The following is a 24,568-nucleotide window of genomic DNA, read 5'->3' on the forward strand; positions in this document are numbered from 1 at the left end:
AATTTGTTGTCCTGAACCTGCTGGCTGTGATTGTGTAGCCTACTGTGCTTCAAAGATGACCCGATAATACATTTGACCCGATAACACATTTGACTTTAGTGTAATCAGTGCCTGAAGTGGGTTGACCAAAACACATTTCCAGGTTTTGCTTTCTGGAGTGCTGGCATGCGTTTCTCATAATATCCAGGGTACTCTTCCTTCTTTTGCCCTGACCAATTTTCTGACCGATCCAATCTTAACAGCAAAAGACTGCAGCAGTACATCTGAAACGTCCATCACCACTAGGTAAACTTCACTACCTAGGGTGTTCTACGTTATTCTGCTTTGTAACTGCTCATTCTCCGCTCTCCTCTTAAGGCCTAATGAAATCAGAGTGAGACAATGCTATTCTGCTTCAGAACAAGTGAGCCATGCTTTTTGCCACAACCAACCCCCTCTGTGTGGGTTTGAAGCCTTATGCCATCACCTAGTAGCACCGCTTGAACCGATGCATCACAGTCTGCATCAATGGAGGGTGGAGAAGGGGAGGCAGGCAATGGGCAGAGCCCTGGTGTCACCACGTAAAAGTCGTTTACCCACGTTTCCGCCAATTACAACCTAAACCATGATAACTGCAGCAAGAACAGCAGCAATTAGCCATCCAGAACCTTTCAGCTTTTTCAGCACAACCGATGAGTCGATATGCCAATCAAAGAAAGAAGCCAAATTTGCTAAAGTAGCATGTCCCACCAGGTGGTTTATATGATTCCTTCTGATTTTGGTTTCCGGATTGGAGAACACCCACTTCCAGATGCGCAACTGTTGGGTTCTCAAACCAGTGGAACGGCGGGCCCATTCTTGAGGCTCAGAGAAACCAGTATCAACTCCAGTACTAACAACAGTATTCTGTTGATGAACAAGCGGAGGATCCATAACTACCGTCTAGATGAAAGGCCCAGCTGTTGAACAAAAGGAGTCAATCCTAGCCTACAGGCCCATTTATTAATTGGTAAATGCCTTAGCGCCAGCAAACTGTCAAAGACAAAAGGCTGATGTAAAAAGTAGGCAATCGCACGGCATCAAAAATCAAAATCAGAGCCGCTCAGACAAAAACACATTGAGGCTGTAAGCAGATTAATTCCCCTTTTTGATACATAAGACATTCCTTATATGTCCAAATTAGGAAACTCAAAGCTTATTGCAAATTGAAGCTTAAAGCAAATTAAGAAACTCAAATGATTCAAATTTATAAATCATTATATTAAAAATATAGGTCCATGCTACGAACATGCAGTAATATCTACACAGATCTTTTATTCACCACAAAAATTACAATTGTATTACTTAATGGTTTGCAGATACCAGCTGATAGACCCACCAAGAGGCCAATAACATGACTGTAGATACCAGCTGATAGACCCACCAACTGGCCAACAACGTGATTACCTCCACTGGTCCTTTCCCGCACTTCGAGCCCAAAGTGACGTTAGCCAATCACAGATGTCTGACAGCTTGCACTTGCTGACAAGGCCAGTTAGCAATTCCCTGCGAGTGTGTTCAGCTGGCCTGTGTTGTGGCATGGACAGCAGCTTGTAAAGGTGTGGTGCTTGGCTTCACCCATCTTGGAGGACACACATGCTTGACTGAACCCTCCCTGATGGGTAGCTGTTATAGGACATGGGATAGCCAGCTAGCTGGTGGGTTGGGATTGGCATTCAGACTGAAGTTGGGAAAAATTTGGAATAGAATTTAATTGTGTTCCCTGTGGCAGATTACATTCTATTCTGTTTAGAATATCTTAATTGTATTTCTTTTGGGAATGTGTTTCAATTCAAATTACAATTTAAAAACAAACTTGATTTAAAGACCCAGTCCAAATGTAAAAATCGGAGCCAATTTATGTAATTTCTGGTCAAATACATCAGACTTAGTAGGGAAATCACCACACTGTGCTGGCTCTGTGCTGGTGTCTGGCCCTTCAAGACAGGAGTTGAACACCACTGCAATAAATGAAAGATCATGTTTTCATTTCAGCACTTATGCCAACTCTTGGAAAAGATGAAATAATAGGTTTTTACTTTTTCCTATTCAGTGTGCTGCAAGAGATCTGAAAAGTTCAAAATGTGGACATTTGAGCCTAAGGTATTATATTTGTCAGCACCAAGGTCAAGGTGGGAACGGGATGGTGTGTAAGTGAGAGGACATTTTATAATGGAGGTCATTTTTCCTCCATTCTACCTCGGCGACTGGAAACTCAAATTGCTGATATAGAAAAATGAATCACGTACAAGTTGCATTGTGAACTGTTCCCCGAGGCTCTGGAACAGTTGTCATGACACTGAACAAGTCCCGTTAAGCCGACAGGCTTAGCCATGGTTTTGAAGAGGGCATTTGGGCGTGCGCGCACTTGTCGTTTCATTGGTCATCAGGAGCACCAGCATCTCAGGAGCTGACACCATTGATTTTCATTTCATGAAGTAAGAATCAAATCACGCAACGATCACAATCAGCACTACAGCACCCCACAAAAAGGCAGAACTGTTCCCCTTCTGTGTCAAGTCTTTTGGATTAAAGAAACAGGACAACCATCCTTAATATACTTAGTTACTTAATTCACTTGACATTATAGCTCTTATTTTGTGCACACCCACCATCTTAGATGACCATAGGTATTGGGAATTCTGACTGTTCTGTGAATGGCTTTTGATTGATTAAATATTTCCGAATGAATCGATGCCAAGCAAAAACAGAGAAATGAACATGTATGCCTGGGTTTACACTTTCTTTCTTTCTTTCTTTCTTTCTTTCTTTCTTGACTATGCCCTCTGCCTTAGCATAATTACACAGAGATTCAGTAAATGTCTCTGAAAGTACAAGCAGCAATTTGGAAAAAAGGGATCAGAGTCATAGGACAGGCAGCATGTGGTGTTTTTTCTCCTCCCTCTTTTGAAGTGTTGTCGGTTTTGGTGTGTTTTTGATCCATAAGTGACATTACACACCCCCTAATGTCTCCCGCACCCTTGTGTTTCTTCATGCATACATACAGACCAAAAACCTGGGCAGCGCTCACAACTATCCACTTCCTAAACCATTAGCGGCACAAAATGACATAACCTCGCATTCTTCAGATTTATGAGTCTTTAGACAACAGCTTAGGTTAGAAAGAAAGAAAACCCTCTCTGTAATTTTTACAGAAGAAAACTGATTAAAAGAATAGAAGCGAAGAGGAAGACATCTGCATATCAGACCCAAGCCACCATTTTTCACAAACTAAGCACTAGGCCTCTCCATCACATACAGTATGTGCTGGATGTCGTATCGAAAAACATCTCTGACAAATTGTAAACCTCTGCCCAAGGTTGTGTAGTAGTGTTAATCACATCCTTCTCCTCATCTTAGTGTCAATGAGCATGTGAAAACACGCCACTTTTATTCCAAATGTCTTGTGACTATAAACTCCCTTTATAGCTTGGTTAATATGGGACACTAAGGTTTGTATATAGGTAAGCGTCACCAATCAATGGTTTAGTCAGTCACTCATATCTTAATAAAGACCCAGTACCAATACCAGCACATATTCTGTCAAAGGGGAGAGTCCTTTAAAATGTTTTTTTCTTTTTTTCCTCCAGTGACAATTATAAAAGCACTCCAGCCCATCATCAGTTAAAGATCAGTAGGCTAAGTGTTTTCCATTAAGCTACATTGAAATGTGGAGGGTGCATTAGTCACCATTACAGCATCCAGCTGCTCGACTCTGATTGTGAGGCAGTGCGGGGAGGAAGCGCTCCTTCTCCAGAGGTTGTCCAAGGACCTGACACTGAGTGGGGTACATCCACAAAAGCCAATATCTACGCTGAAGCTGTACTTCCTTTCATGTTTGGAGTGCCATATTCTAACTTATGAGAAGCTCGGAAAAGCTCTTATTCAAAACTAGCCCCCCCCCCCACACACACACACATACATACATACACACAGTAGGAAGTGTTTTCCACCTTTTTGTTTACATTTACACGGTGGCAACCTTGTATTAAAGCAAGCAAGCAAGAGCAATTAAAATTTCCATGGCTAGAACGGCTGTGGTGTCACTTGCTATTTCAATTAGTGCGACTGACAAGAAATTTATTTCCATGAAAAAATAATTGGCCATCAGGAGAATGATTTAAAACCCTATTCTACATGCTTAGAGCCTAAACTCTCTCAGCATGTGTGGAGAAGCTGCCCAGAATTAATTACCACTGCCATTTAATTTCAAGCCACCTGTTTCTCATGGGGTAAAACCATCAGTCCGGAAAAGGTACCATGTATGGTTTTAAAATGGAGCACCTACAGATGACGTTGCGAGACTGCACATTTTCTAGATGTTGCACCACTGTAAAGAACAACCCTCATGAAACCTGAAAATCAGCTAACAAAGTGAGCCTGTTAAATGGCATCCTGTTGCTGACAAGTGTGCAGCTATTGATAAGCAAATTGTTTACAGTAAAGACCTGGAGAAAAATCCTGCAAGTTTGATGTTATTCTTCATCGTCATAAAATGCCACAAAATTGGAAAGACCTGAGCAAATAAGGTTATACGAAGCAAGTGCCTTTAATAAAATGCCGGTTCCGGAGTTAACTGAACTGCAATGAGACCACTTTACCATCTTACTAACGTTACCACGTGGGTGGTACAGATAATGGTAAGGCTCTGCAGTACATATCCCATTAATGGCATACGAGCATCAAGACCTACAGTGGGATTCTCACCTGAACAAAAGCAATGCATGCGTTTCCGTTTCACCTACAACTCTTTTGGTGTTGCTGAACACGTCATGTTGATTACAACACCCCCAAATATCTTGCAGTAGTGATATGCAACTCCTCTCACTTTACCGTTCTTGTTCAGCATTCACAGTCTGTTGCTACACCCTTTTGTCCTGTATTTTGGATTTTTTGCACTTGTGTTTTGGTGACGAGTCATGGGCTTGCAGGATCATTGTTTCGTTTCACTGTACACTTGTACATAGCTATAACAGGAAAGTCTTGACATGAGCGAGTACATATACTTTCTTGCAATGCATCCAGGTACAGTGCCTAACTAAATGATCCTAAAAAGTTGAAGTGGCAAAAGTTAAAAGCTTGTTCTGGTGGGGAATTTGAGTGAGACATTAAAAGGAGGATGTGTAAACGAGAAAAGGGACACCTGAATGAATCCCTGCTGTTGCACAGATCTGACCACATTCTTTCTACTCTGTGTTCAATTCCCAAAACTGCCAAAAATTGGTATGCTACGCTTACTGTTAGTAGTAAGTGCAAGTGATAGAACTGCAAACCCCCCACCACCAGCAGCCGCTGGTATATTTCAGCATTAGAAAACCACTTTCATTATTATGGAAAAGGTTGTAGTTTAGAGTTTTGAACAGGAATGCGTCTTCCTCTAAATGATTAAAGTAGCAGGGCAGGCATCAGCATGGTGGGGTGCTGCTCTCATCATACAGCACTGTGGCCTGAACCGTGGTCCGCACACTCCTGTCTCATGTTCTGAAACCCGACCTGCTTTTCACCTTTTTGTCTCTTGCTTCTCCCTCTTGAGTAAGAGCTCTTGTGAGGTCATTGCCACACACAAAAGAAAATGTGTTTTTAAGTAAAGAACAAATTAATTTGTTCACAAACCAATTATTTTGATGCAAGTCTGCCTCTTCAGTGCACACTGTGGTTGTGGTAACAAGCAAACCTTTTAATTATACATTATTAGTGTAAAACTAAAAGGGCCAAGTCATTTCAAAAGTGGTGAAAACACAAATCCAGCAACCCACCTCCATAACTAATATAAAAACCCTTTATAATACACATCCTATGTAGATGGGTAAAACAGGCAACACAAGATAAGTGTATGAGGCCAGTTAAGTCTGGAATTGCTTAGTGGTGACCAGACTCTACTTGGTCAACCGGAGTAGGCTAGGGTGGAACTGGTCTCAGTTCCCTTTACAGAGTGTTTGACAACATATTATATAATTTAGTTATGTAATTACAGTCATAAACATTTGCAGTGAAGTGCAGAAGGTTCCCAGAGAAGCGGGATGTTTCAGACAGAGGTCCTTCATCAGTTCTGCAAGCGAAGGGCTTCTGAAGTTCTGGGAGGCAGATCTAGTTTATACTAGAAAAAGTACATGTTTAAAACATTACATTCATTTCGAGGGGTTCTCAAGTTCCACAAGTGTAGATCAGTTTTTCTTCTTTGCGTTTTCTAACTTCATTGCTGCCATAGCAACAATGCGAAATGCAAACAGATATGTCATTAAGGCAGTGGCTATTAGTATTAAAATGCCTTGATGCTGGAAACGACAGATCCTTAATTTCAAAGATGGTCGGCAAAACAATCAGCAAGCCTTCTCTTGGTTTCTCCAAAATAAAGCTGATTATATCTCTTGCAAATAATACAGCAGACCACTCCTGGAGTAATGCATGAGGCTGATGACAATCGATCCCTTTCATGCTAGTTATTTTAGTGGCTGCGTTAATAAATTTACATGCAAGATGTAGCACATCTACATGAGCGGTTGCAGACTACAATACCACAGTTATTAACTGAACGGTCTTTTATCTCTCTTGACGAGCATCTTTGATGTTTTTTTGTCTCGTCTGTAGGAGATTAGTGGAGGATTCTTAAAAGGGGATGCGGTCTCTGCATCATCCTTGATGATTCGGAAGTGTTTAAGTGCATTAGTCGCCGTTTTGTTGGTAGGATAGGTGAGCATCAAAAGGAATTCTTGTTGTCTTAACAATACACTTTTCATAGGTCAATGCATCCATACGCTCACCAGTAATGAATTCTACAGTTATGAAAATATTCATAGATTTCCATACTTTTCCGGAGGTAGTCTTCATTCTCACTACGAATGTGCTGAAGTGTTTAATAGCTGTGAGTAAGGGATGTAGGTTTTGCACACCTTGGAATGTGAGGAGTTGCATTTCAAATAGGAATGAGAACCTTAGGTTTATAATAGATGGTAGTAATTAAAACACAACTTCCAGGCTTCGCTGAAACATCCAAAAGGGTCATCTTCATGGTAGGATGTACTAATATTCCATGTACATTCCAGAGATGGGTGGAATGTGAAGAATGAAGAAATAAACAGTCACAGCTCTTCAAACGTGCATGTAGCAGGACCAGAAATGCCATCCGTGTATTTTGGGAAAGACTAGAGAGTACAGGCCCAGCATACTGTTCAAAAATGTATTGCGACAAATCCTACAAAAAGGTTTGCATTGGATGGCCCGGTTTTAGTACCCATACCAACTCCTCTTATTTGTGAGTCATGTTTGGAGTCTAAGGTGAATCAGTTTAGAGTAAACACCAGTTCTGACAGTCTTAAGAGAATATCTGTAGAAGGGTTCTTCTCAGACTGTGCATCAAGAAAATCCTTTAAAGCTCCGCATCTCTCATTCCCTCTGTGCCTGTCTGTGTGTGTGTGTGTGTGTGTGTGTGTGTGTGTGTGTGTGTCTGTGTCTGTGGGGGGGGGGGGGACAGGGTTGCTACTGCCTTAATTTTTATTGTATTATTATTCCTGCACTAAACAAACTGTATACTGTGTGTGTGTGTGTGTAGCAAGGGTTGTTACTGTTTTCATTTTGACTGTATTAATATTTCTGCACCAATCGGTATAGTTCCATGGGATGATTTAAGTAGAGCCCCAAAAAAATACATACATTTTATATATATATATATATATATATATATATATATATATATATATATATATATATATATATATATATATATATATATGGAAAACAGAAGCAAAGATTTACAACACAACAGCCTGTACAAAACCCTCTCTTCATAATTACAAGAATAATCATGATGATAATTGAGTCTCACTGCACTCCCGCAGTTCTTACGGCCTGTTCTTTCTCTTGAGGCTGTCTGAGAGACACATTTGTAAGAATGGATGCAGCACAAAATGAGGTGCTTCAAGCTTCCTAAGAACAGACAGAACAACAAGGATTATCCCCAAATCCCTACAGACACAAAGAGCAAGTGAACGAGAGAGGAAAGCAGAAAGAAAAATAAAGCAAATTAATATTGTTTAAAGGACTTCAGCGAATCAAATCTGTGAAACAGCTGCCAATGTATTTTCCTTAAAATAAACCATTCTGTACCCCACCTCTCTCCCCGTACCCCCTGAACCCACTCCTCCTCCCCCCCTGCCCTGGTACCCACCCCTCTCCAGTACATACCTCAACCCCACACTCTACAAAAAAAAAAAAAGAGGTGAAAAGGGAAATAAATCTATCAGATGACAATTCTTTAGTAGCTTAGCAATCAGTGAAATAGCTGGACAGAGCTAGAAAATCTCAAAAGGAACTGGGGGAGATGCTTGGGAGTTTTCCCTCGCTGGCTGTTCTTTATTGAGCCCAACCCAGGCAAAGGACTCGGCCCTTCTACCGGGGTGAGCTGAGAGGGCCAAATAAGAGCAACCAGAGAGAAAATAACCTCCATCAGAAGCTTGCGTGATGCCTGTGCCCATCGCTCAGTGTGAGGAACTGCTGTGGACATCTGCTGAGAGGAATGTTAAAGAAGGGGAGAAAGGCCAGCAATGGATTAGTGCGCGCACACACACACACACACACACACACACAGGCATAGAAAGAGATGTGTCAAAGAGGGCATTGGAGAGTAAGAGGTATTGCACATCAATATGCAGTCCAAAACACTGCCTTATTTTAAGGGCGATATCACCACCAGAAGCTCTAGGAACAAAATAGTTACCTCTCATTACAAGCATCCACAATGGAACCAAAACAGAGGATCGCTATGAAAAATGCAAGTGAATAAATGTATGAATGAATAAGTCGTTTTTTTCACTCCAGTAAACAGGTTTTTTTCCCCAGAGCTGTTACAGTATAATGTGAAAACTCCAGACTTTAAGGGTCACTGGTGCTCATCATTGCACCTTAATAGAAGGAACAAGACGACCGACTCTACATAAAAAACCCGCCACTCTCATCAAGACCCATTATGCACAAGTATTCCCAAAATTCAGTTAAAGCACAAGAGAAAACCAGAGATGTGATCAAAGTATCGTTCCATTTCAGTGCTGCTCAGGTGAGGAAGAGCGGAGTGTCTGGGGAATCCCCACACTGGGAAGGCTCCACGCCGTCACACAATGGACATGCGGGCCAGTCTGTACCATCTCCGCACTGCAGAGAACATACTGCACTAAACTGGTCTTTATTTAGTTCCATGACTTCTCTCTTTGTATTTGTGTGTCATAATTATTGGTATTGCTTTTACATTTGCTATCGTAATAATCCGTTTCAATCTGCTCACTTAAACTTTTTTTTTTTTTTTTTACTACATAAATAAAATGTCATACTTTTATTGTAACTTACGAATTCCCTAATTGTACATTGTTTCTTATCGTCAACAAAAGAAAAGAAAATATAGCATTATATATGTAAAGGTTAGATTTCGCTTATATTTTCCACCACAAAATGAGACTGAGAACGCGCACACACATTCGCTCTTGCTTGAGTGCAAGCTGGGAGGGAAGGATGTGGGTTGGTCTGCGGCACCTGACTCAACCCGCCTGGGCCAGCTCTTCCTGATTCTGCAGCCTGCCCCCGACATCGCGTCGAGGCAGTCGGAGATAAGTACCCACATTAACACAATGGTAATGGCATTTTAAAGCTAATTATTACATTGTTGTGGAGTCTGGGCATGCAGTAATTGCAGGCGTTTGTATTATTTTCTGCCATAGAGCTCCCCCCACTCCTGCTCGAGGAAGACTTGCAGCTTGTTTTAACCGGAGCGGCCTTGCCTGCGACATTACCAGGGACAAGACACGGCTCCTGATTTAAAAATGAAAGCAAAAAAAATAACAACGCTTGCAATTTTTCACGCATCCAGAAATGGCTCGGAAATGTCCCAAAGTGAAAATTCTACTTTAAAACATGCAAACCGATTAGAAAAGGTACCTTCCATGTCGTAAACCCCTAGGAAAAGCAAACGCATTTATAGTCAGAGTTCATTTAATGTTGCTTTTCAGTTTTTCCACCAATTTTGCTGCCATCCAGCTAAAAGGCTGTATGCCATGTGATAGAATACGTTTTCCTTGTGTGGCACCGAGCCAGTTAAAACTGTAACATTTCGACCATGGGTGAGTGCATATGTTTGGAAATGTGTGACCGCACTGTGGAATAGGGAGTACTCTCCACAAATACAGGCTTAATCCCTGAATCACAATCCATTGTTTGTTTGACAGTGTGCATCTTGGCTCCGTCATATTTGTAGTCTGTTAGCGGGCTGGTGTCTGATGCGAAAATTACAAAGTTGACGACAGTCCTAACACAGCACTTCGATACCCAGGCAGTTCGAGAGTAGCCAGGTTTAAAGAACAGCCAAAAGCTTTTTCATGCAGTAAACCTCAATTTGCAGAAACTGCAATCAGTATCAATCCTCCAGCGATCACTGGAGTGCCTTCTCCACTTTCAAATTGTCCTCTTTAATGTTGCGAGGGACTAGAGGACACAGCGTGCTATTTGTTGATGGGAATGATGTGATTAAAACGCTGAGCTGATATGATTAAAATGGCGTCTATTATGAGTCCGTGACAGTCAAACAGGAGAAAACCAGCACACTGATTACATTTCGGGCAAATCTGATACTGCTTGCAATTTCTTATACAACATATCAAAAACTGAGATCTTTGCTACGCGTTTCTTTCGGTGCGTGGTGTAAAACAAGCAGTGATTTCAAAAATCGACAGCGAACGTTTTGGACCTTTAGCGTCTAATCAGTGCGGGTTTCTGACATTCACTGAATGAATGTGTCAAACCTACGCACCTGCTGTAAGCCCTGGATGGCAGTTCAGAGGCAGACAGCATCCATGCCGTCGTGACACTGGATCAACCCAGGCTGCACAACTGCGTCTGAAAGCCACACAGCCACCGTAGAGAATAACGCTTTCTTCCACTTAATCTTTACTGAGGCAGGCTTCTGGTTTAAATTCATCTTCGCCAGAACCAGGATTGTGATTTAAATTAAATCTTAACCGGAACCAGGTGTGTAATTTAAGAAAGCATATGGTAAAACAATTATAGGTGAAAATAATTAGAAGGGGAAAAAAAACAAACAAACAAAACGGTTATTGACTTCAAGTCGTCTCCGATGCTAATGGAACTGTCACTCTTCTACAGCGATTTTGCATCTGTGCTGTTCTTTGTGACCTCATGCAACCCTACCAGATAGCACAAAAACATCCATGATGGAGAAATACTCAAAGGTCAGTCCAAAAAAAGTCAAAAGCTCTCTCGCTCTGAAAAAGATTGTTTTTGCATCCAAAACATGAGACAGTGAACAATCAGAGTGGAAAATTTGTAAACAAACAATCAGGATGATGAATTACTCTCATTGCACCAGTTCTGCCTACACTCACTTATGGTAAGTTTATGTATCCTTCTCTCTTAAAATATCCATGTACATCAGAAAACTTTATTTGTTTGATTCCTGGCAGTCAGAGGAGTCCTGTTACAGCCGAATTTGAGTCCGCATCAGGGAAAAAAATACAAATAAAAATCACCTTGTGTGCTGTAGAATGTAGGATTTCAAACATTAAAAGTGCTAGCACCAGCAAAAATCACACAAGACCCAGAGTTACAGCATGGCATCTAACTCGGAAGCACAAGGAAATAAAGGGGGAGCCCGGAATGCCAGTACAAGATTTCCACTGAGAACGTCAAGGAACAACTCATTACACACACACACACACAGACACAGACACACACTCCGCTTCACCAGTCAATAACTGCCAGTGAGCCTGAGTGAGCTGCTCCAATTCCCAACATCACCTGAATGCAGAATTACCCACAGCCAAGTTAACATAAGCTCCACATGTGTAACCCAAGCATCTGCAGTGGGAGCCAAAAAAAAAAAAAGAGACCATCGCATTTGGACACTAGAGGGCAGCCAAGCACAACAATTTCCACCGCCACAGGTCCACGGGGAACACTGCCTGTTGCAGCAAGACGCTTAATGGAAGCTCTGATTAAGATTAAAATGCAAGCACTTACCAGCATTCACAATGGCATCTACCTCCAGGATGGTGATGTCACCTTTGTACAGAGAGACTTTGTCGCACAACGAGATAGGGTGTTCCTCCTCTTCCTCCGGTGCTGAGGAAAAGGGAAAAAAACACACCTGTCATATATGCTTTATTCATTTTGACTCAGTAATGAGCTTGCCAAGCCCAGCCTCTGATGGCGGAATACGTGGTTTTAAGTGCAGCGCATTTTCAAGTAAGCCAGGGGAAAGAGCGCGGAAACACCATGTGCGAGGTTATTTAAGTTCTAGTGTAGTCTAAAGAGTTGCGACACTGAACAGCAGAGCTAACAGCATTTGGCCTAACGTAAAGGACCCGCCCATTTGCTGAAGGACGCCCTAGCTCCAATTACTCCGGTCCTGTAGCCTTGATTATCTTTCAGACAACAATGTTGAGATTGTACATTCAAGTCCTTATTTCACATCATTCCAACAAGAACACTTGTGTATACACAGCTATGTACTCTGCGACCCTTCCTGTATGGCTGCAAGTACTGCCACAGTTACAACTGCTACTACCGCAGCACACACACACACACACACACACACACACACACGACCCTTCACCTCAGCACTTGTACTTGGTCATTTGTATTGGCGTTTATGTTCTTGCTGAGACTGTATTACAACTCTGACTCAACGCAACCGCAGGCTTGCTACAGACGATGTCTCATCGTACGGCTGTATCAACAATAAAGGCACCTTGGATCTTTTACAAATCAACCCCAAGGAAAAAATATATATAGTGGAAAGGCAGTGTGCACGACCAATAAAATCACACCTTGTGACCACATAAATAGATTATTTTGATCATAAATGTTCATCTTAAATAGAGCTCTAAACGATACTGTAATTTCAAAATTACAGGCCCAAAAGATATACATGACCCTAAAATATTAATTAATTAATTAATTAAGGGACGCATTATCTACTGTAGTACTGCAGGTCTTGTGGCTTTTCAGCTTTATAGATTAAAGCATGTAACTCACAAACAGTAAGGGTTAACGTATACACACTGTATAGAGAAAAAAAACAACACACTGGAGTTACTGAGATCAATCTCATAATAATCCTCCGCTAAAGTTCCCGGTCTGCCAAGTTCGCCTTTACACTAAATTACACAAAAATAGCGTATGATATAAAAGGGTAGGTGAGGCTTATTTCTGCCTGTGGCGCTTCCTACCAGCTTTCAGAACAGACATAATACCGCCACCTAGTGTACATACGAGGTATTACCTGCAGGACACAAATGCAGAATAAATTCAGACAAAAATATGTGTTCTGTAATTACTAATATATGATCATCGGTTAGTACTTTGCTATGCCTCAGTTTACCAAAACTATAAACCTTTCCCCTCACTCAAATTCCATGTTAGCTGCATTAAGCAAACAGCAACACAGTTGTTATAATGCAAGTTTTGAAACAAAAAACAAAACTTTATATTTAAACATCAGTGACTTTGGGTAACAACTCAGTGACCCATTGAGTCATTACATAAATGTACAATTCCCAAGTCAAGCTCCAAATAATGTTGTGCTATTAATTATCAGTTAATTAATTCTGTTTTGGTCAGCCTAAACCAGTAATGTACGACAGCTGTAAACATATTTACAGCATTTAGCAGATGCTGTAAATTTAACATAAAAACTTTAACATTTTAGATTTTCGTGGACATTAAAGCAACAAGAAAAAAAAATACTATCCCATCAACACAAAACTAGCCAAGTAACTGTAATGCTGTGTTCTGGTGTAATCAAAATTCTGCATGTATCTTTAGGACTCAACACTGGCTCTCACAGATCACCCCAACAAGTACTTATTCCATGTTTATTTGCAAGTCTTCCTGGGTCCCCTCTGTCCTGCTCATTGCATCTCTGGGAGTTGTTCTCTGCTGCTGCATTTGGCTGTATGACAACATCTACTGTAAAAAGTGCCATGCAGATAAAATTGCTACAGCTAGGGCAGAATTGAGTAGTACTGGCAGTTCTTACTGTACAGACTGGCAGGCAGAACAGTGCAAGCACAATGGCTACAGAAGTCTCCAGTCATATCAATCAGGATATGTTCAACATTTTATGGAAACAGTAGCCATACTGATAAAATGTCATGTCATTTTAGGAAAACCTATTTCAAATTCATTTTGAAACTACATGTGGTGGCCATGCCACACTTTTTAGAGAGTAATTGGTAAAAGTAAAAATTTGTGGTCAAAAATATTGTGCGTTTCTGTAGGCTCCGTCATGCTTGATCCAGTTAACAGTTTAGGGCAAAACAGAGTATCGTGTAACAGATGTCAAACACACATCAGGTAGAAGCAGACGTTCGTTTTTACACCCAACGCTAGCTGAACTGTTAACTTACTATGATAACCGTCTGCCAGCAGCACTCTGAGAAACACCTGGCGGTTCATGAGAAGCAGCGGCAGGACAGGGCCGTGCTCGGAAGGGCCCGACAAATGCTGGCCAAGCTGTGACTAGCTCTGCTTCCTTACTCGTCTCTGGCATGTTTTTGGAGAACGTAAAAGACAAGTTATCATGCTGCCGCAAACTTAAGAGTCACTATTGAATAAAAAATAGCAGATCTTGGAAAATATACAGGGCCACATGCCCCTTCAGTCTGAATAGTCATGACGCCTTCACATTTACATAATATTCAACTCATTTACATAATTTTCTAACAATTTGCATAATTTCCCACAACAGTTGTGTACCCATTGGATCTTATACAAATGCCCATTGCTAATTTCATTAAATCACTTTTCCCCCCCCCATGCAATTTTACACATCTGTCACCAGCCAAACCCTTTTGGTAGGCATTTCCAGAAGAGCACTCCGTCAAGGTGAAGCTTACAGCATTCAGTATTTCCATTTTGGTGGAAATATGCCATCTTACAATCAACTGTGAAACTGATCCGGAGCAGTAATTAAAAAAAAAACAAATGTTTTTGGAACTTTCCAAAAAAGTATACTTTGATACTGATTAATTGAATCTAGTTGCTTTGAGCAGTCATGGGAAGCTGCTCACTAACAGCATTCTGCATAGGATGGCACCACAAAAAAAAACAAAAAAAAAAAACAAACAAACACCATTTAGAAGTAAGAAATGAAGCTTGGGTTAATATGACACATTTGAAAATAGTCATGTAGTAACAAATCACAGTAATTCAGTAACACAGTAATTTAAAACCACAAGTTCACAAATGCAGAGCATTTATTCAGCTCCAGATCAATCAAACGTTTTTGAAGACAAGTCATTAAAAAAATAAATAAATAAATCACTCCCAAGAATCAAAACTTGTCATTTTTCTTTCACAACTAGCCTGATCTCTTGCAAATTAACAACCCAAACTGACAGGTGGGCAAGCTTGACAGTGAGGCTACCACAACCCGTTTCAGGCCTCTTTCACAGAGACCTCTGCCCTGCATAGCACCTGTTATACCACCAGCTGTCGTGAAGAGCCCTGCTGGAGGAAGGTGGTGTTCAGGTTTATCTGAAGTGGCCTCATAAGCGCTTGTCCACAGGACATCGCCCGTCCTACCTAAAGCCCCTCACTGCACTGCGTTTTGCGAAATCCAAGATAGCGACACGCTCTAGACTCACGACAGTCCGCAGTGCTTCCACATCAACAGCAGATTTTTATTCAGTCATGGCCATCTAGTCTCTGTGCACCAACCGTTGTGGATTTTTTACAGATATAAAGGTACTTCCTAAAAGTAACAAAAAAAACAACAAAAAAAAAAAAAAAGACTTTCAGTTCTCTCAAGAAGGTGCTCGTCTCAACTCTTGTCTTACAGAAGGCAACCTGACACCCCAAAGCCAGTAACCCCAAAACAACTTGCTAAAACCAAAATCCTCTCTCCTGTCTTGAGCGGCCACAGACACACACAGATACCTTGTCTGGTTTTACATGGACTTTAGCCAGCCCATACAACCTGCCCTAATAATATAAAATAAATACAAATCACATTCCTCAAAATTCTGTTTTCTTCCACTGAATACCTAGAGTGCATTGTGTTTTAAATGCACCTTACATTATATAAATTTCAAAAATAACATTAATTTCAAGAAAAAGCTATTTTCTGCATGATAAATGTTAGGGGTGAGGTTTCACCTCACATTTTTCCTGCTTCACTAGAGCAGAATAAAACATTGGTCATACTGGTATAAGATGTTAAGATGAGAAAGGAAGTTATTACTGTGTACAAATACATTACCAGCTGAATACCAGGAGAGATTACATGAGCATTACAGAAAGGAAAACAAATGTGTTTTTCCACTCGGCAAGAAATGATTTAGCCAAAAGGAATATAGAACTGCAGTTTGTCGCCTTGACAGATTAAAACCGCACAACAAGGGAGTCAAAGTAAACTAGGTATTGCTACTTTAGCTATAGGAAGGATGTTAATATTTGATGCATAAGAAACAAAATCAAGGGAAGTTCAGCTTGCTTGTAAACAGATATCCATCACAACACACGGAATTTCGCATTTTTCACAACTCATCCGTAGCTGTGCCACTGCTTGTTTCTCAAGTTCAGTACTTGAGCTGTCCGAGTGTGCCAGGAGTTTTCCTCCGGGCACCAACACTGAGATACAGTCCTTCGCAAAGGTTTCGCCATGCTTTCAGCAATAATCACCTGAAGATGAGTGTCTGGATATGAATGTATTAAATACATGGAGAGCTACGATAAAGTAGGGGACAATAACTGTGCTGGTGTGATAAGGATTTAAGACTGTTCGGTAATGCGATGGGCCTGCAGATAGAAGCTGTTCTTCAGCGCGTCTGCCCATAACTGGTTGTTCTGACGCCTCTTGCCAGACAGCAGCCTGGAGAACGGGTTGTATGCTGGGTGATTGGAGCGTGATCCGATCTTATGAGCCCTGTAGGGCTGCAAGTGTGATTCTGATGATCTGCTCTGATGTTGTCACCAGTCTCTGAGGAGCATTGTAGTTGCCGGTGGAGCAGCTGCCATAGCAGGCTGTAACATGAGCAGACAGAATGCTCTCCATGGTGCACTAGTGAGGGAGGGGGAATGGGGGGGGGGGGGGGGGGGGAGTCAGGCCAACCTTCTTCAGCCTCTGGCGGAAGTAGAGTCATTGGCGTGCAGACTTCATAGTTTTGTCAGTGTGGAGGGCCCAGGTGAGGTCATCGCAGACATGAGCAATGAACTTGAAGCTGCTGCCTCTTTCCACGGTGGCTCCAAGTATGTGGAGAGAGGCGTGTCCTCCCTCCTCCTGAAGGTTCCTAAAGTCTACAAATCATCTCCTACATCCTGCTGACGTTAAGGAGACTGCTGCAACTGCAGCACTCCGACAGCGTGTCGCTCTCCTCGGTCTCAACTCGTCAGTGATGAGGTCTACGCATCATCTGCAAACTCATTGCACTGGAGCTGCATTTTATTTGGTTGGAACGAAGGTGTTGAATGCCGAATTCCAATCAATGAACAGCATTCTCACATTCATATCTGGACAAGGAGAAATGTGAGAGCAGTGCGTATTGTCAACGCAATAGCCAATAAGCAAACTGGGTCCAGGTTGGTTGGTAGAGGTGAACACATGGGTTCTTGCTAACTGCCCCAGGAACTTCTTAATGGTTGAGGTCAGTGCAACAGGATAGCCTTCATTCAGGCCAGTGATTTCTGGTTTCTTAAGCACCGAGATAACTGTGGTCTTTTTGGAGCACCTGAGGATTTCCCAGAGCCTTAAGAAAAGCCTAGAGAGGTAACTAAACCTCTGCTAATTGGCCTACACAAGCTTGGAGAACTTGACCGTGGATGCCACCAGGACCTTATTGCTTCAGGCGTGAATAGGAAGTGAGGGAATGTCTTGAATGTCTTATAGCAGGGTAGATATGGTTTACATGAGATAAAGCATTGCAAGAGATCAGCTCATCAAGTAATGGGGCAGATACTGTTAAGCTACCATGTTTCCTGCTATCCTAGTCAATCCAGGGTCCATTTGCCTCATGTGCAGAGATTAATGTACTGCTAGAATTTAGGCATATTTTTTCCTCATAATTTGTCATATTTGGGTGCACGTTTTCTAACCTGATTAACTCACACACTCCCTCAGTTCTAGCGCACACCTAAACCCCCCCATACACTCTCTGACGCTCAGTCTGGACAGTAGATGGCAAAGCCCACAGTTTATACTCCGCACAGACGTGTGCAGCCAAAGCTCAAAAATCAGTCATGTACCAGATCGCAAGAAATGGGGGGGAATATACAGAAGCTTTGTGTTAGCCATCCAAAGCACACAGACAAAAATACATTCACAGATGGAGAAGAGGCGATGATGGTCACTGCGGACTCCTTATTCAGAGACTTTAAAAACAGATGAAGTCAGCCACATGTAAATGGTCACTTGGAGTTGCAGCTGGACCAGCTGGTCCTATACTGGAGGCTATAGGCCATGAGTAGTTTTTAAAACATAACCTCAGTCTAACATTTATCAGGCTAGATCTTTAATTTGTTCAGATTTAAATTTGTTAAAAAGGTTTGTGACCACTGCTTTAAGAACACTAAAACTGAACGCAGTTCAGATTATACCTACAGTTCTAAAACAACTCAGCAAGACAACTTGCAATTGGTTGTGTTTGCAGATTACAAATTGCATATTTGCATTCAAATAGCATTTTACAAAAACTGCTCAAAGTGCATTTTAGATACCCGTTTGTGTTCCCTTACCCCTTTTTTGCGATTTTTGTGTGCCAAGTGATTGGCAAAGTCACAGTACTCTCATAATCAGACTTCACTGTGCAAGTGACAGCTTATAATAGCCTTTGTATATAAAGAGGCATTAAAAAAGTGCTTCACATACCAATACAAATAAGATACGAAAACATGTAGAATCTAATAAAAAAACTATTGTTTTAGCACTGGCATCTGCAGTGCCTGAGAAAACCTGTTTGAAAAACTGCGTTCTGAGATGGAATCTTGTTTTGCATCTACACTGATTTATTGAAACACTACTGAACGCCTTGTTACTCCAGCCAAATCTCTGTCCGTTTGGCTAAAAAGCATGGCTGAATCCGGCAAGTATCCTGCCATGGCAGGTGCTTGTACTGCGGACAATAAACCATGCTGTGCTTCCAAAAAAAAAAAAAACCTTATAATAATCATAATAAAACAAACATTAAGCACTTCCAACGTTTTCCAAAATGTAAAGAATTATGACATGTGAAGCAGATGAAGTGGGATGCAGAATTAGAGATGTTTCTCCTGAACAGATGTAGAAACGCAATCTGTATAATGCATTTAACTATTTAAGTAATATACTTTACATATGAATCGAGTAGATAAATGTTTAGCACTTAGAGATTAAGTAAAGTGGGTGAACCACCTTCAGGGAAATATTTGTAATGCTGGGCAATTGCATTAAACTCCCTTGCAGGTAATAATGCTAACTAGCAAACACATGTAGTGACTCAAACTTTTGACAGCTCATTATAAAGAAATATTGGACAGTGAAAACGCTTCACTATTTTGACAGCAGCAAATCATTATGATATGAAATCTAAGTGTTTATAGGTTTAGAATTTCACCATCAAGAAGATAAGTTACTGTAGCAAGGCCACATATCAGGGTAAAATGCCATCCTACTCCACCCCACTCTGGCCAAACATCACTGCTGTACCAAGAAAAACGTGCAGAGTTTTTGGATAACAGGATTAAATTATAAGTTTCTCATAAAAAAAAGAAAAGAAAAGAAAAAAAAAAGAAATGCAATGGTATATCATCATAATTGACCAAGTAGGATAAATCAATACTTTGCCGGTGGAGAGGGTTGTAACCCTTTCCTGGTCCTTATCATTTATCCAGGCTTCTGCATACAAGCACTCACACACTGAAGTAACAGCTACCACACGGTTTACTTTTGCTAACAACTTGTTAAATAACAAAATATCATTAACACAGAGCCCACTGCATCGCTCGAAAGTGAAGTCATGACAACTATGGTAATGCTATAAACTTAACTGAGCTCCATGGGCCACTGTAGATCTTAGAGGTGGGCTTTGTGTTCATTGGCAGGAATAGTGAATCCAAAGTAAACTTAACAATAAATATTTTTTAAAGCAAGTTCCAGTATTGTGCTCACATGCTTAACTAGAGGTGATGTTTCTTGAATCTTGACTAACGGAAATAGATGCATTCTCTAATGCGTTCTCTTCCCTTGTTAATTTGACTGTTGATTATCAGGTGAGTTTGGATTATGGGGTATACCTGTATTGTTGACATGCTGCCTCCAGGTGGGTATCTTGTCCAAAGCCAAATAGTTGCTCCCATACTCTTTACGTCTTTCTTCCTGTCCAAGACTGAGCAAACGCTCTGTGGAATTGAAAACGAAACGGTTATGTGAAAAGCACTTGCAGGATTTAAACCAAGTAAGTCTTCCTTGCACTTTCTAGAGGTACTGAACAGCAAGTAGCCTGATATGATGACTATTCCAAATTCCACTTCAGTAATTCAGACTGGTGCAGACTATAGGTCAACATGTTGAGAACCTACTCAAATATTAGTCAAATATTTAAATCAAATAAATCATCATCAAATATTTACTATACGGCTTTAATTCTTGTTCATCAAGAAGAGTCAGCCTGGTTAGCAATCAGCAACCCTGATAAAGGCCTATGTGCTGAATTACATTGGTTTAAATTTGGATTCAAATTAAAATTTCTACAGACTTTGATTAAACTTTTACATGGTATGTCCCTTGGAAAAGGTCAAAAGGCCATCTGTATGCTGCCAATTGGCTGCTTTAAGGGTGAGGGAGGCATCAGGTGGAGAACTCTGTAGGAAATTTAAATGAAGACCACAGAGCAGGAGTGTTTATTCAAATGGGTGGGACTGTTCCTTAATGTAACTTTACATGTGGTCTGGCCAGAAAAATTCTGTTTTGTTAACACTCCTTTTACCTTACAGTACAGCATAGTTAAAATAAACGACTATGCCAAAAAACACTCCCTGAGCCAGAGGAAACCTGCCACCATCAGAAACGGGGTCCTACAAGCCAGAAGCGAGCAGCTGACGCTGATGCTGGAAGCACATCCAAAACTCCTGCTCCTCAGATTGCTGTTGCTGCGCTTGTTTAGAGAACGAAGACAAATGTTTCTGTAAGTGCATGTCAGGAACAGGCAGAAGACATGGGCGCTTCCTCCCCAAGAAGACAGGTCTGAACCTTCGAGATGCTACAGTCAGAAGATAAACCAGAAAGAGGACTGGCGTGGGACTGCCACAGATGGAGAAACAAAACAAAGGAAAACAACAAAACAGCCATGACCTCCATGTCATTAACCCTCCCTGTCTCAATCCAGACCGATCTACCTGCCCCAGCGGTTTGTGACCTCACAGGACAAACCAGGTGGACTGCCCAACTCTCAACTGGTCCTGATGTCAGAGGACCCTGGTCGAACTGCACGGGATGAAGAGAGGACGCACTCAGGGAACTAATTAAGATTAGCTGACCATCTCCTTCAAGTCTGAGGGGCTAGCCATTGTGCCTGTGGTTCGTGCATTGTGTAGGACCCCATGGAATGGGACAGCATGCCCCTTTCTCCAAAGTGACACAAAGCAGAGCTTGCTGCGCTCGTAGATGCACCAAGCCTTACAAGCAAACTGACAAGCATGGGAAGTCACCAACGTTGCAGTGTCTGATGGGCAGGTGTAGCACAGGACCCCCGGTGGTCCTTATAGTCTATTGCAGTCGATCCAGGAAGAGGGCTCACTGGCAGGTATCCCAGAGAACTACACTTCCCTTCGTCCCTCCCTCCTCTCTGCCTCTCGCTCTCAGTCCTGCACGTCACATCAGGGTGGAGCGACCCCGTGGTTGTGGAGGCAGGGTGGAGCGACCCTGTGGTGGCGGAAGCAGGGTGGTCGAGTGACCCAGACTCCCCACCAACATCTGAGTACTACGGATTCACTTGGGTTTAGTCATGTCATTATTCTCGTTAACAAAGGACCAGATTAAACCAATATGATTTAATAAATTAGTTTTCCTGGCAGTGCGGTTTGGGCTATGGTCTGTCTGTGAAACAACACAATCGGTCTAGAGAGAGATTCTTAATTATAATTTGCAGTAAGCACAAGTTCACTATGCCTAAACTATAACGCTACCTCCAGACAGAGGTGTATGCTGGTTTAAATGACAATTTTTCCAAGCAGAGCTACCTGGGTTCCACATTATAAGCATGTAGGCCATCACTTTGTAGTAATGATATGTAATGCTGTTGTAGACATTTTGTAGTGAGATCATCATTCCCCTGACAGGACTGTCTGATTTTTTAAAACCAATAGTCAAACTACAAAAGATTATCAAATACTGTTAACACAACACTATTGCTGTTATAAATACCTTCAGCTCCAGACTGTATGTGTTTCTGAGAGATTCATAACTGAAATATATTAAATCTTAATATTTTCTAAATTCTATAAATTCACCCATGTAAACACCATAGTACTGTGTTTATTGACATACTTCTTTAATGAAATGTTGTGCATTTCTTGCATCTCTCTATGTAAGCTACAAAATCAAAACTTTTTTTTGTACATGTAAGTACAAAAATAAATAAATAAGCGATGCCGATGTGCTCTTTACATTTTTTTTGGTATACATGTTCACAAACAGGTGTGCCTGGATGTTAAACGAAATGGCCAAAAGGCAGATTCATGTTGGTGTGTAACTAAGATCTCTAACACACCTCACTAATGCCGCCTCAGCACCTCATCTGAAAACGCTGGAGAGGACCACTACGGGGGGGGGGGGGGTAGTTTTTTGTATTGCTGAATATAACTTAGTGGCCTCTGAACGGCTCAGTCGATAGTATCTAGCTCGGAAATAAAAAGTTCCGAGCATGTGCAGTAGCAGAAAAACGATTTTACTCATCGAGTTTCGTTTTATCAATTGAATATGAATTTCCCAGGAAGCGCTCGCCAAAGCTGCGTATCGTCAATGTCCTTAACCGGTTTTGTGATGGGTGGAATAAGGTTTTTGGGGGGATTTTTCCCCCTTCAAAATCGACACCCAGGGCTTTTCCACCAAAGACTCGGACAGCAGTCCAGAAGGAACGAATCAGCAGCAGTGAGCCCGCTCCTAACTTCATTACGGCAGCGTTAACGCTTGCCAAAGCCGTACTCCGCACCGGGCACACGGGCAGCCGGGCAGCCCGACGTCCGCCTGGACGCGCACCGGGCAGACATCCGCTCATCCGCAGGCTCTTCTGCGGGGACATCCACAACAGTGGTCATTCCCACGGCGGGCAGAGGCTTACCTTTCTCTGTCCTCCATTCCCTTTTCTTTTTGCTCATGGTGCCGTGGTGCGTGGGCTTCGGAGAGATGGTTTTTGAGTGAAGCAACCCCAGGCTCACAGCGAGTGCGTCCGGCGAGGCAGGAGAAAGCGAAAGCGCTCCCGGGCGTGATGCTTCACCTGAGAGGCTGTCAAAATCCACTGGAGACCGGGCAACCCAGCTTGGCCGTGCCTTTAATGGCACGTCGGAGACGCGACCGGCCGATTGGGCTTTCTCGACAGGGAAGTGAGAATGTGATAGGAGCACTGGGTGGTGGCACTCCCGGCAGCAGCCATACGCAGCCGAAGAGGGTTAGGTTGATCTCAGTGAGCGCCGAAATGCGGTAGGCCAGAGACTGAGGAGCGTCGTGCGCATGTGCGGAGCTGCCACGCTGGACTTCGCCCAGCTGTATAAAAATACTAAATGATATTTGGCTCGTCTTCTCTTTAAATCTGAAATCATTCGTTTTACGTTTTTCGATCATAAAAAGCTGCTTTCTTGAACAAAAAAGGTATATATTAAATGTAGGTATCTTAAGTTAAATCTAATAGCCTAAGTAGTTCCAACCTCCAGACAGGTGAACAGTTACTGTACAGTGTTCAGCGGAGGTGTGTTCACATTTTTAAGGTTTCGCGACTTATAGCAGCCAAATTCGTGGTCATCTTCTGCTCCATATTGTAGTTTATATAAAAGAAGTGGTCTGAATTGACTTAAGCTTCACCGCTAACGGGTTGTGAATTTTAAAGCAGAAGAGAGAGAGAGACAGACAGACTGACTGACTGACTGACTGACTGACCGACTATAAGAAAGATCTCTTGGAAAGACTAATATGGGTCTAGGAAGTAATCCGATAGCTAGCTATTGTGTTGATCCTTAATGTGTATATTGAATATTCATAATGAATACATAGCCTACAGCCTAAGTGTTAGACGGACAGGGATGTGAGTAAACCAGGTTAAAAAAACCTTGAGAAGGCGATCTCCGGAGTGTCCAGGTGGGATTATGTGAGACAATTACAGATTAAAATGTTGTATATGTCAAATTCAGGCCCGCGAGAAAATACCAAATGTCTACTAGAGCTGGCCCGCCGGTAGACAGCGCTTGCACCGCTAATACTGCAAATCCCAGAATGCTGCGCTGGCGTGTCAGTCAGGACCCGCAAGCGCCGCCTCCTCTGTTGAGGTTGATTAGCGACCTCATGCTACCAGTCGCATCGGGCCACCCC

The 24,568-nt window shown here is 42.0% G+C and overlaps 1 protein-coding gene across 12 annotated transcripts in view; it reads right to left on the reverse strand.

Annotated features, from left to right (window-relative positions):
- macrod2 (mono-ADP ribosylhydrolase 2) overlaps nucleotides 1–23,658 on the reverse strand; it is a 486,124-nt gene extending 462,466 nt beyond the window's left edge. For 6 of the 12 annotated variants that reach the window (XR_014126642.1, XR_014126641.1, XR_014126639.1 and 3 more), the window contains exons 1-3: nucleotides 23,328–23,649; nucleotides 20,284–20,388; nucleotides 12,034–12,135 (exon numbers count right to left, since the gene is read on the reverse strand). Coding sequence is in view for 7 of the 12 variants with exons in the window: in XM_035531409.2 (XP_035387302.1) it covers nucleotides 12,034–12,135; nucleotides 20,284–20,388; nucleotides 23,328–23,364 (244 nt within the window). In the remaining 5 variants the exon portion in view is untranslated. Of the gene's footprint in view, nucleotides 1–12,033; nucleotides 12,136–20,283; nucleotides 20,389–23,327 lie in introns of all 12 variants that reach the window. The other 6 variants (XM_081724942.1, XM_081724945.1, XM_081724943.1 and 3 more) reach the window with 6 other exon arrangements.
- Between the last annotated feature and the right edge of the window lie 910 nt (nucleotides 23,659–24,568).

Source organism: Electrophorus electricus, chromosome 12 (assembly GCF_041902795.1).
Source record: "Electrophorus electricus isolate QZ-2024a chromosome 12, ASM4190279v1, whole genome shotgun sequence".
NCBI lineage: Eukaryota > Metazoa > Chordata > Actinopteri > Gymnotiformes > Gymnotidae > Electrophorus > Electrophorus electricus.